We start from the raw sequence: 12776 nt of genomic DNA, 5'->3' as shown, positions 1-12776 counted from the left end.
AGTGCAGGTTAATAACCATGGTTACTGATGCTAGTTCAGATATCCTGAAAATCTGGCCTTTTAGTGTGCTTAGAGGACTGGAATTGAGAAACACTGGTCTGAATTGCCCATGATATCATGTTTCATACCTATGAATTACCATGGGTGTTTCTAGCAATGTTAGAGTACTGAAAAGGTAAGCTTGCTTTCATGGAGTTTACGGCTATTTTGGAGTGGGGTTTGACTCTTCCTTTCCTTACTCTAGGGCAAAATGATAATCCTTTAATATAATAAAGACCTTTCTATTTTATTTCACTTATTTCTCACAACTAATAGCTTATTTTTTTAAGAATTTTGGCATACTCCGCAAGATTATGTTCTCTCTGTATGAGATTAACTCATAAAATGACAAATATGCTTAAAATATGAGCACTCAATTAGCAAGCCATTAAAGCTACTTGTCAGAATGTGAAGACATGCTCAAAGATTATGCACACATTAATTTCACAAATCATTGCCAAAAATGTTGCTAATGTATTACTTGAACAGAGAGATTATATAATTTTTTAGGCGTAAAAAACAGAGTTCCGTTATTGCAGCACATAGCCTTTGGCAAATAAATACGAAAAAGCTCCATTAACTTGTTTGGGGAAGGTTTTGTATTAGGGGATTAATTTACCTCTTTTGGATAATTTTAAAGTGACAGAAAAGGAATTGACAATTTAAATTGAACTGAAAAAAGGGAAAATGATCCTGTGCAGAATAAACTTACATTTCTCTTGTAAGATGTATTGAGTCCACGGATTCATCCATACTTGTGGGATATTCTCCTTTCCTACAGGAAGTGGCAGAGAGAGCACCCACAGCAGAGCTGTCTATATAGCTCCTCCCTTAGATCCACCCCCCAGTCATTCTCTCTGCCTACTTAACTGCTAGGAAGGGCAAAGAGGAGTGTGGTGACAAAAATGTTAGTTTTTATTTTCTCAAGCAAAAGTTTGTTATTTTAAATGGTACCAGTGTGTACTATTTACTCTCTGGCAGAAAAGGGATGAAGATTTCTGCAAGGAGGATGATGATCTTAGCATTTTGTAACTAAGATCCACTGCTGTTCTCACAAGGGCTGAAGAGTACAGGAAAACTTCAGTTGGGGGAACAGTTTGCAGGCTAAACTGCATTAAGGTATGTTCAGTCTATTTTTTTCTAGACAGACTATGTTATTTCTAGAAAAGGCTGGCAATATCCCCATGAGGGAAAGGTAAGCTGTATTCAGTAAAAAAGGAATCCAAGCTTGCATAAAGGGCTCATTAGTTACTGGTGACACTAATAGGAAAAAACGTTTTGGTTTAATTACAAATAAAACGTTTTGAGGGACTTTAAGGGGTCTTTGTGACTTGTTTAAGGGTTATTAACCCACATGGCTAGTTTAAGAAACACTCTGTGGTGTTTTTTAGGCCCCATAACATCGAGTGAGGTGGGAGGGGCCTATTTTCGGTTGCACAGTTTATTTACCTCAGAAGCATCCAGCTACTTCTCCAGAGATTCCTGCTATATTTGAGGGCTGTAAAGAGGTTTTTTCCCCCACAAATCGTTCCTAAAGGGCAGATAGGCGCCACAGCAGAGCTGTGGCAACGCGCTGAACGTTATTTTACCGGTTTTGAAGTTTTTTTCAATCCGGTTTTTACATTAAGGGGTTAATTGTTTATTTGCATAGTTGTGCAAAGTTACTAAGGCTTTATGATGCTACTGTAAACATTTCGTTGTGTTTACTGCTTTTTTACACTGTTTTGCAGAGTTTGTGCAGCTTTTTTTCCTCTTAAAGGCACAGTACCGTTTTTGTTTAAAGTGTTATTTACTTTGATTAAAGTGTTTTCCAAGCTTGCTTGTTACATTACTAGCCTGTTTAACATGTCTGACACCAAGGAGAATCCTTGTTCTATGTGTTTAGAAGCCATTGTGGAACCCCCTCTTAGAATGTGTCCCACCTGCACTGATATGTCAATAAATTATAAAGAGCATATTTTAGCACTTAAAAATATTGCAATAGATGATTCTCAGTTAGAAGGAAAATTAGAGGGTCTCCTAAAGAAGATTTTTGTTCATCAAGGTTTTCTTCTCCAACCTATTGCATGCATTGTTCCTGTAACTACTGCAGCTGCTTTCTGGTTTGAGGCTCTAAAAGAGGTTTTCCAGGTGGAGACTCCATTAGAGGATATTATGGATAGAATTAAGGCCCTTAAGTTGGCTAATTCTTTCATTACAGATGCCGCTTTCCAAATGGCTAAATTAGCAGCAAAGAATTCAGGTTTTGCCATTTTAGCACGCAGGGCGTTATGGCTTAAGTCCTGGTCTGCTGATGTGTCATCAAAATCTAAATTTTTGAACATCCCTTTCAAAGGAAAGACCCTATTCGGGCCTGCGCTGAAAGAAATTATTTCAGACATCACTGGAGGGAAAGGCCATGCCCTCCCTCAGGATAAAACAAATAAGATGAGGACCAAACAAAATTAATTTTCGTTCCTTTCAGAACTTCAAGGGTGGTCCCGCTTAAGCTTCCCCTGCAGCACAAGAGGGGAATTCTGTCCAATCCAAGTCAGTCTGGAGACCTAACCAGGCTTGGAACAAAGGTAAACAGGCCAAGAAGCCTGCTGCTGCCTCTAAGACAGCATGAAGGGGTAGCCCCCGATCCGGGACCGGATCTAGTAGGGGGCAGACTCTCTCTCTTTGCTCAGGCTTGGGCAAGAGATGTTCACGATTCCTGGGCTTTAGAAATTGTGTCCCAAGGATATCTTCTGGACTTCAAAGACTCCGCCACCCAAGGGGGAGATTTCACATTTCTCAATTGTCTGCGAACCAGACAAAGAGAGAGGCGTTCTTACGCTGTGTAGAAGACCTACATACCATGGGAGTGATTTGCCCAGTTCCAAGAGCGGAACAAGGGCTAGGTTTTTACTCCAACCTGTTTGTGGTTCCCAAAAAAGAGGGAACTGTCAGACCAATCTTGGATCTCAAAATTCTAAACAAATTCCTCAGAGTACCATCTTTCAAGATGGAGACTATTCAGACTATTCTTCCTCTGATCCAGGATGGTCAATATATGACTACCGTGGACTTAAAGGATGCGTATCTACACATCCCTATTCACAGAGATCATCATCAATTCCTCAGATTCGCCTTTCTGGACAGGCATTACCAGTTTGTGGCCCTTCCCTTCGGGTTGGCCACGGCTCCCAGAATTTTCACAAAGGTGCTAGGGTCCCTTTTGGCGGTTCTAAGACCGCGGGGTATAGCAGTGGCGCCTTATCTAGACGACATCTTAATTCAGGCGTCGACTTTCCAGCTAGCCAAGTCTCACACGGACATCGTGTTGGCTTTTCTGAGATCTCACGGGTGGAAGGTGAACATAAAAAAAGAGTTCTCTCATCCCTCTCACAAGAGTTTCCTTCCTAGGGACTCTGATAGACTCGGTGGAAATGAAAATATTTCTGACGGAGGTCAGAAAATCAAAACTTTTAATCACTTGCCGAGCTCTTCATTCCATTCCTCGGCCATCAGTGGCTCAGTCTATGGAGGTAATCGGACTTATGGTAGCGGCAATGGACATAGTTCCTTATGTCCGCCTACACCTCAGACCACTGCAACTATGCATGCTCAAACAGTGGAATGGGGATTATGCAGATTTATCTCCTCAACTGCATCTGGACCAAGAGACCAGATATTCTCTTCTCTGGTGGTTGTCTCAGGACCACCTGTCTCAGGGAATATGTTTCTGCAGGCCAGAGTGGCTCATAGTAACGACAGATGCCAGCCTGCTAGGCTGGGGTGCAGTCTGGAAATCCCTGAAAGCACAGGGCTTATGGTCTCGAGAGGAATCTCTCCTCCCGATAAACATTCTAGAACTGAGAGCGATATTCAATGCGCTTCAGGCGTGGCCTCAGCTAGCTGCGGCCAAATTCATCAGATTTCGGTCGGACAACACCACGACTGTAGCCTATATCAATCATCAAGGAGGAACACGGAGTTCTCTAGCAATGATGGCGGTAACCAAAATTTTCCGATGGGCGGAGGATCACTCTTGCCATCTCTCAGGAATCCTTATCCCAGGGGTAGAGAACTAGGAGGCGGATTTCCTAAGTAGTCAGACTTTTCATCCGGGGGAGTGGGAGCTCCATCCGGAGGTATTTGCCCAGCTGACTCATCTATGGGGCACACCAGAATTGGATCTGATGGCGTCCCGACAGAACGCCAAACTTCCGCGTTACGGGTCCAGGTCCCGGAATCCCCAGGCGGTACTGATAGATGCTTTAGCAGTGCCCTGGTCCTTCAATCTGGCTTATGTATTTCCACCGTTTCCTCTCCTCCCACGTCTGGTTGCCAGAATCAAGCAGGAGAGAGCTTTAGTGATTCTGATAGCGCCTGCGTGGCCACGCAGGACTTGGTATGCAGACCTGGTGGACATGTCATCTGTTCCACCGTGGACTCTGCCAATGAGGCAGGATCTTCTAATCCAAGGTCTGTTCAAGCATCCAAATCTAATTTCTCTGCGTCTAACTGCTTGAGATTGAACGCCTGATTCTATCAAAGCGTGGTTTCTCTGAGTCGGTCATTGATACCCTGATTCAGGCTAGAAAGCCTGTCACCAGGAAAATCTATCATAAGATTTGGCGCAAATATCTTTGTTGGTGTGAATCCAAGGGTTACTCATGGAGTAAGATTAGGATTCCTAGAATTTTGTCTTTTCTCCAAGAAGGATTGGAGAAGGGATTATCAGCTAGTTCCTTAAAGGGACAAATATCTGCTTTGTCTATTCTTTTACACAAACGTCTGGCAGATGTCCCAGACGTTCAAGCATTTAGTCAGGCCTTGGTCAGGATCAAGCCTGTATTTAAACCTGTTGCTCCGCCATGGAGCCTAAACTTAGTTCTTAAATTTCTTCAAGGGGTTCCGTTTGAACCTATGCATTCCATAGATATTAAGCTTCTATCTTGGAAAGTTTTGTTTTTAGTAGCTATCTCTTCGGCTCGAAGAGTTTCTGAGTTATCTGCTTTACAGTGTGACTCACCTTATCTTATTTTCCATGCAGATAAGGTGGTTTTACGTACCAAACCTGGATTCCTTCCTAAGGTTGTTTCTAATAGGAATATCAATCAGGAAATTGTTCCTTCGCTGTGTCCTAATCCTTCTTCAAAGAAGGAAAGTCTGTTTCACAATCTTGATGTGGTTCGTGCTTTAAAGTTCTACTTACAAGCAACCAAAGATTTCCGTCAAACATCTTCATTGTTTGTTGTCTATTCTGGTAAGCGGAGAGGTCAAAAGGCTACGGCTACCTCTCTTTCTTTTTGGCTGCAAAGCATCATCCGTATGGCTTATGAGACTGCTGGCCAGCAGCCTCCTGAAAGAATTACTGCTCATTCTACTAGAGCAGTGGCTTCCACATGGGCTTTTAAAAATGAGGCTTCTGTTGAACAGATTTGTAAGGCGGCGACTTGGTCTTCGCTTAATACTTTGCTTCTTCGGAGGCTATTTTTGGGAGAAAGGTTCTACAAGCAGTGGTGCCTTCCATTTATGGAACCTGTCTTGTCCCTCCCTTCATCCGTGTCCTAAAGCTTTGGTATCCCACAAGTATGGATGAATCTGTGGACTCGATACATCTTACAAGAGAAAACAGAATTTACGCTTACCTGATAAATTTCTTTCTCTTGTGATGTATTGAGTCCACAGCCCGCCCTGTCTATTTAAGACAGGTAGTATATTTTTATTTAAAAAAACTTCAGTCACCACTGCACCCTATAGTTTCTCCTTTTTCTTCCTAGCCTTCGGTCGAATGACTGGGGGGTGGAGCTAAGGGAGGAGCTATATAGACAGCTCTGCTGTGGGTGCTCTCTCTGCCACTTCCTGTAGGGAAGGAGAATATCCCACAAGTATGGATGAATCCGTGGACTCGATACATCACGAGAGAGAAATTTATCAGGTAAGCATAAATTCTGTTTTTATTATTATTTTGTGGAAGCTTTTCACTGCCCACCAAGCTGTGGGGATTGTCCCTGAAGGCCAAATAAAATATCCTTTGTGCAAAACCCATTTCTTTTGTAAAATGATGATGATCCACAGTCCTCCATAACATATGGGATATATTTCCCGCCACTAGGAGGAGGTCAAGAACCCATATCAGAGCTTAAAATCCCTCCCCCCTCTCATCTCTCTCTCTCTCTCTCTTAGTTTTGTTCTTGGTCTCATAGGAGTTGGTTGAGAATAGAGGTGATTCCAGCTACTTGCTTATGGATTACAATTTGGGAGGGAGCTCAGACCTATATGAGGCCCAGAGTCCCTGGGAAGCAGCAGTCACAAAGAAGACAGAAAGGACTCTTCACAACACCTAAATGATACAAGGACATAGGGAAATACTGTGCACATAACAGGGTATTCCTAATGGGATTTCAGCCATAACTACCCTCAGGCATCGCAGGGACTCATCCCTACCTTCCTGTTAAAGGACACCAGTATTTCCTACTGCACTCCTCTGTGGTACTCTATACCTGCACTAGATGGGCTTTCAGCTGGATACTGCTGCAGCTGCATGGACATGGATTTGACGTGCCTGGTAAGCCAGTGGAGGGGTGCTGTGTAAGTGACTTTACACAGCACACACACATCCCTGAGGCTATTTGTAGGCACTCTGACACAGTTACATCATAGCCAGAGGACTTATCCTGATCTCCTCATGATACAATTTGTTTCTCATTTTCAGGTCCCTTCCTGTCCTATCATGCTCAGGGACATAGTCAGGGAAGATTTATTATAATATGTGCAAATATATATTACACTAAACATGAAATATGGTGCACTTACCATTAATTATAACTCTTTGTGCTAATAATACTAAATCAATAAAGCATTATACTCCCATCATTGCCAGGTTAACCATCAATATTCAGGGGATGTAAGGTTACCAATCAATATCTTCAGGCTTTTCAGCCCTAGCTCCTTTTGATAGAGGAAACGTTTATCCGTTTCCAGTCGGACAGCATTTTAGGCAGTGGCCTACATTAATCATAAAGGGGGTAACTGCAGTCCACTGGCCATGCAGGAACGGTCTATTACTTTGTTTTGGGCAGAGAGGAATTATTTCTCCCCATTGTCAATTTACATACCATGTGTGAACAACTGGGAGGTGGATCTTCCCAGCAGTTGATCAGTCCATTCAAGTGAGTCATCTCTCTATTAGGACATTTTCGATCGCTCAGTGATGGCCTCTCACTGAAATCTCATGCTTCCAAGCTATTGTGCATGATCAAAAGATCTAAAGGCTCACATAATAGTCGCATTGGTATGTTCATGGAACTTTCATCTAGCATACCTGTTTCCTTTGATCTAGCATACCTGTTTCCTTTGATTAATTGTTTTTATTCCAGGAGTCATTTCTTGGATCAAACAGGAGTCAACGTCCGTAATATTAATTGTTCCAGCCTGGCACTGCAAGACTTGGTATGCAGACATTGTGCAGATGTCCTCTTGCTTTCCATGTCTACTTCCTCTGAGACAAGACCTGTTGTCACAATGTTCTCTTTTCTATCAAAATCTAAAATCTTTAAATTTAATGGCGTGGAGTTTTAACGCCTAGTTTTGGAACAGAGATTTCTTAGATTCGGTCATTGGCATTTTAATGCAGGCCAGATTTATCACAAGATTGGAAGACATATTTTGAGTAGTGTTCTTCCAGAGGGTTTTCTTGGTATTCCTTTTGGATTCCTAGAATCTGTCAGTTTTCTCAGGATGACCTTAACAAGGGTTTGTCCGCTAATTTCGAAATTGTCAAATTTCTGCATACTTTCTTCAGATTTTATCGCTTTGAGGTTTTTCTTTTTCATAAGCAGCTCTTGGCAGGAAAGTCCTTCAGGCCGTAGTGTCGGCTAAATCAGAACTGCCAGAAAAATTGTCCCACCCTTTACGAAACATAGATCATCTGCTTGGGTAGTAATCCCATGTGTTATGGAGGACTGTGGACTATGAAAGAAAACAAAATTTATGCTTACCTGATAAATTTCTTTTGGAATGATGATGGTCCACATGTGTCAAGGTTTTTTCCCTGCTTTGTTTGCCATGTGCTGCTGGCAGCCATTTTACTTACCTCTTACTGAATCTGGTGCAGAGTGTCTGATGCTGCTCATTTCCTGCACGCCCTCTTATGGCCGGACTGGTGTACATCATCCGTGTGAGACAGGTTGCAGTCTCAGTATTGAGATGTCATCACTTATTATTTAAAGGGCCTCTGTTCAGTATGCTTTGCCCTTGAGTTGTCTCAGACCTGTTTGTGAGTTCTTGTTCCTGTGTATTACCTGGCGGCCTGACGTCCCTCCTGGTTCCTGACTTGGCTCGTCTGACTACTCGCTTTGCTCCTAACTCGGCTCGTCTGACTACCAGCTCTGGCTTTGACTCCTGGCTTGTTATTTGACTTGTGGACTTTTTATTATTTCTTTGTTATTAATAAAGGTGTGATTATTTTTGCACTTCTCGTCTCAGTCTGATTCCTGGCACCCTGACAACATGTTCTGCCCGTTTAAATTTTTACGCAACAGTTATAGTGACACCTCTTCAGACCCTACCTATATATTTGCTACTATCTACTCGGCTATACGTTAAACTAGGAGAGAGGTGGGAGGGATTTTATGATCTGATTATAGGTTCTTGACCTTCTCCTAGTGGCGGGAAATATATCCCTTATGTTATGGAGGTCTTTGGACCATCATCCTTCCTTTATCAGGTAAGCATACATTTATTTATTTTTTTAGCTGTTTTCTATGATTGTGCTTTTTCTCTTAATGTATCCACACAAATCATAACTTGTTTTTATCAGACCAAGCACTTTAAGAAAATATCCTAATATAGAAAAAAGTCACCACAGAGAATGGAACAAGCGTTGGTTTTTTCCTCTTTTGTCATCTTCTATAGTGTAAATGGTTAACGTCTGCATGGGAGTCATTATTTAAAAAATATTCCCGAAACGCCAACATTTAGGATTCTATACGTATTACGTAAAATTGGCTACTTTAAAAAAAACAAAAACAAAACTAGTAAACACTTTAAAATAACCTCTCGTAATGCAACACTTTATAATTTATGCACAAATTTATAGGAGTAAAATGTATATCCATACAAATATTGGATAGATTTTAAACTAACCAAATATGCAGATTTCTCAGAGCAATTGCTTAAAATATTTTAGTTGAAATGATTTTTATTATAAAATAAAATAAAATTAAGAATACAGAATACATCACACATTGTATAGTTTTTCCCATTTGAATGTCTACACCTCTTCTCTCTATTTTTCTGGTGAAAGTCCATTAGGTAAAGGTCCATATTAGTTGTCACAGCTTAGTTTGCTGAACCAGAAAAACTGTGTAATGTCCATTCGCATTTATTTGAGCATAAAGAGATTTATCAAACAGTGTGGTTAACCATACAGTCGTTAAGAATTACAAAGACTTAAGGGTGTATCAGATCATCAATTACTGCAGATATTGAAAGTATACATGGCCACCCCTCAGTCCCTGCATCACCCAATTGTATTTTTATAACTTTTCCCAGTGTCTTTACCCCCTTATAGTATAACAATAAACTAACATCCCCCCCCACTCAATAAAGTATTAAACATCAACTTGCCTGCTTCAGCTTTGCTTCAGATGCCGATCCAGGAAGAGAGAGCCCCGCCACCAGTCGGCCCATACAAATCCCTGCCGTCTACTGTCACCTCTTGATTCTCTAAACATATCCAGTCCTGTCTTGAACTCAAGGCTATGTCTCATGCAGACTCCCTAGATGTGTCTAGTCAGTGCCCTCCCAATATCCAATAATTCCAAACTTTTAAGAATTGGTCATGATTGGCCTGTATCAGTGATGCTGATTCAGAGAGCGAGTATGTTATCTTAATTTTCTCCAATATTTCCCCCCAAGAGGGTACCCCCACCTTCCAGTGTCGAGCCACACAAATTCTGGTGGCTGTGCATAAAGTGTGTATGAATGTGTTTGTAGCTAAGTTAAAAGGTGTTCTATGTTCATTCAACAGAGCTTGAGTTATTGCTTAACATATTTTAAAGGGACAGTCAACATTAAACTTGTTATTGTTTAAAAAGTTAGAAAATGCCTTTACTACCCATTCCCCAGCTTTGCACAACCAAACTTGTTATATGAATACACTTTTTAACATTTAATTTAAACTTCTGAATTTCTGCCTGTTTCTAATAAACTATAGACAGCCTCTTATCACATGCTTTATTTGCTTTTCACAACAGGGGGAGTGCTAGTCCATGTGGGCCATATAGATAACATTGTGCTCATACCCCTGGGTTCTGCACAACACAGCTAAAATGCAAGTCAATAGATAATAAATAAAAAGCAATGTGATCAGGGGACTGTCAAAAGAGACTTATAGACAAGGTAATCAGAGGTAAAAAGTATATTAATATAACTGTGTTGGTTATGCAAAACTGGGGAATGGGTAATAAAGGGATTATCTATCTTTTTAAACAATTCATTTTTTATTAGTTGAGTGTCCCTTTTTAATTACGTATGCAAGGTTGTACCCCTGTCCATACTCAAGTAAAATAGCAAGTGAAACCATACAGATCAAAAATTGTAATCATATTATTATTATTATTATTATTATTATTATTGTTCTACTTTATTTATGTACAATTGGTATAAATAAAACAATGATACAAACCTTATAAGAGACAAGACGAAATATGACAAACAAATACAGGAGGAGTTGAAGGCCCTATTCCATTGGGAAGTTACAATCTAGGAGGGTGAGGACTGCAAGGGTGAGAATGATGTTAATACAGAGTTAGGTGAGGGCAATTTATTAGGTAAGTTGGATTGATTTGTTACTGAGTTGTGTGGTAGACTTCTCTGAACAAATATGTATTTAGGGATATCGAGAGTTTTCAAAATTGTCATATTCTTAACACTTCCTCAGTTCTACCTGCATTTTTTTATTTGCTATAAGAAACAAGGATCTAAGAGTCCTGACATCAGCAACACCACAAAATTAAGCTAGTGGCTGGGACCAGGTGATTATTTTTATTGAAACCCTTTATTTCAATGATTGGGCACTCTTCTTATAATTCTATAGTAAGGGCCTATTTAAAGATCTAAAAATCATCTAACAGCTGGTCAGACATAGGGCCACTTTTTTAAGGAGGTGGTTTGTTGCTTTCAGATATGAGCTCTCATGTTGTCCTTGTATGTATGAAAGGGCAACTAAAGAGAGAATAACACAACCCCATGATTTTTTTGTGAATGCCTGTTGCCATGGTGATCACCTTATAGCCAGCTAAACGTGATCATCTTTTTCTACATTTTACTGCATATATGAGGGTTCTAGAATCCATAGCAACCCTCAAAGCACCAAAAACTTAGTATCATTTGACATATGAGTGTGCATGTGTGTCTATATATATATATATATATATATATATATATATGTGTGTGTGTGTGTTTATTTATATATATATATATATATATATATAATACTTTATCGTCATTAATTATTGTATAAAGTTTTGTATAGCTCATGACAGATTGTGTATATTTTATCTTCACAGTTTCAATTATGCCACTTCTGTTTTGCAGTTGCAGCCGTCTGAGAAAAATACAAAATATTCTTACAAAAAGCAGCAAGTCGGCTCCGCATGGTATTCTCTGCATTTTAGGTCAGTAGATTCTATTATCGATGTATTATTGATATGACTTGTTGCTCTCCCATTCTGTCTTTACAAAATATGGAAAAATAGGACTGAGCACAACTACAAAGGAACAGAAACTACTCACTGTGTTATTGCATTTAATGCTTTTCCTGTAGCTCTTTTCAAACCAGTCTTCCTATTTTAATAGGTTAAATGTGCCAGAAACTGAAGCTCCACCTCTTCATACTGGGTGCCGCCATTTTACCACACACTGTGACAGAATTAGTGTATATTTACATATCAATGAGGTTGTTAACTTTTTGACAGCTGTATAATGTACTTCAGGTTAGGGTGTATGATGCACAGGAATAGTTTAATATTTTGCAGTTGCTTTATATTGGTTCTCAGTGCTTTTACAAATATTTTGTGTAACTATACTGTGTAAGAAACATAAAGCTTACACAGTGTATCATGCACACTAACTCCAAGCAAACGATACAGCAGTCATTATCATTGATCTGTCACAGGCTCCAAGAATACCTGAGCTCTAAGATGACTGCGACCAGTATCTAGAGGCAGAGCTTTAGTATCTGGCACCTTTTAGCTATTAAAACAAGAGGACTGATTTGTAAAGAACTGCAGGGAACAGCATGAAATGCAACAACAGTTACTATTCTCTTGTAGTTGTGCTCAGCAGTGCAATGTCCCTTCGCAAGAGTTAAACACTGTTATATGCAATAGTGCAATAATAAATTGCTCTAACATACTAGAACCTTCTATTATGTGATGCCTTTTACCGTATACTGGGATTAATTGCCTGTCCACTGATCCAGTGCAAACACTGTGTATTCTCAGCATATATGTAATTTGTCTGTTGCATGGCAGACACACTGTGTGGTCTGTGGTGCTATTCCTGCGCCCCTTTGCTACCATTACAGATATAAAGCTGACACAAGTTCACAGTTTTCCCTTATTTTACAAATACCAGTTATAGCAGTTATACATTTTTGTTTAGAGACATCACACAATTCAGACCAATCAAGAGAAGCATATGGACTAATCATGTACTGTTCAGGAATGACTCTGCTGACATTAACTATTTGTTTAACCCCT

The 12776-nt window shown here is 40.2% G+C and overlaps 1 protein-coding gene across 1 annotated transcript in view; it reads left to right on the top strand.

The window, feature by feature from the left end:
* DNAAF9 (dynein axonemal assembly factor 9) overlaps positions 1 to 12776 on the top strand; it is a 643469-nt gene that overhangs the window by 17637 nt on the left and 613056 nt on the right. The window contains exon 2 of the mRNA XM_053704320.1: positions 11611 to 11690. Coding sequence (XP_053560295.1) covers positions 11611 to 11690 — 80 coding nt within the window. The remainder of the gene's footprint in view (positions 1 to 11610; positions 11691 to 12776) is intronic.

The sequence above is a fragment of the Bombina bombina genome, chromosome 2 (genome assembly GCF_027579735.1).
Source record: "Bombina bombina isolate aBomBom1 chromosome 2, aBomBom1.pri, whole genome shotgun sequence".
NCBI lineage: Eukaryota > Metazoa > Chordata > Amphibia > Anura > Bombinatoridae > Bombina > Bombina bombina.
This window is presented reverse-complemented; position numbering and strand designations above follow the sequence as displayed.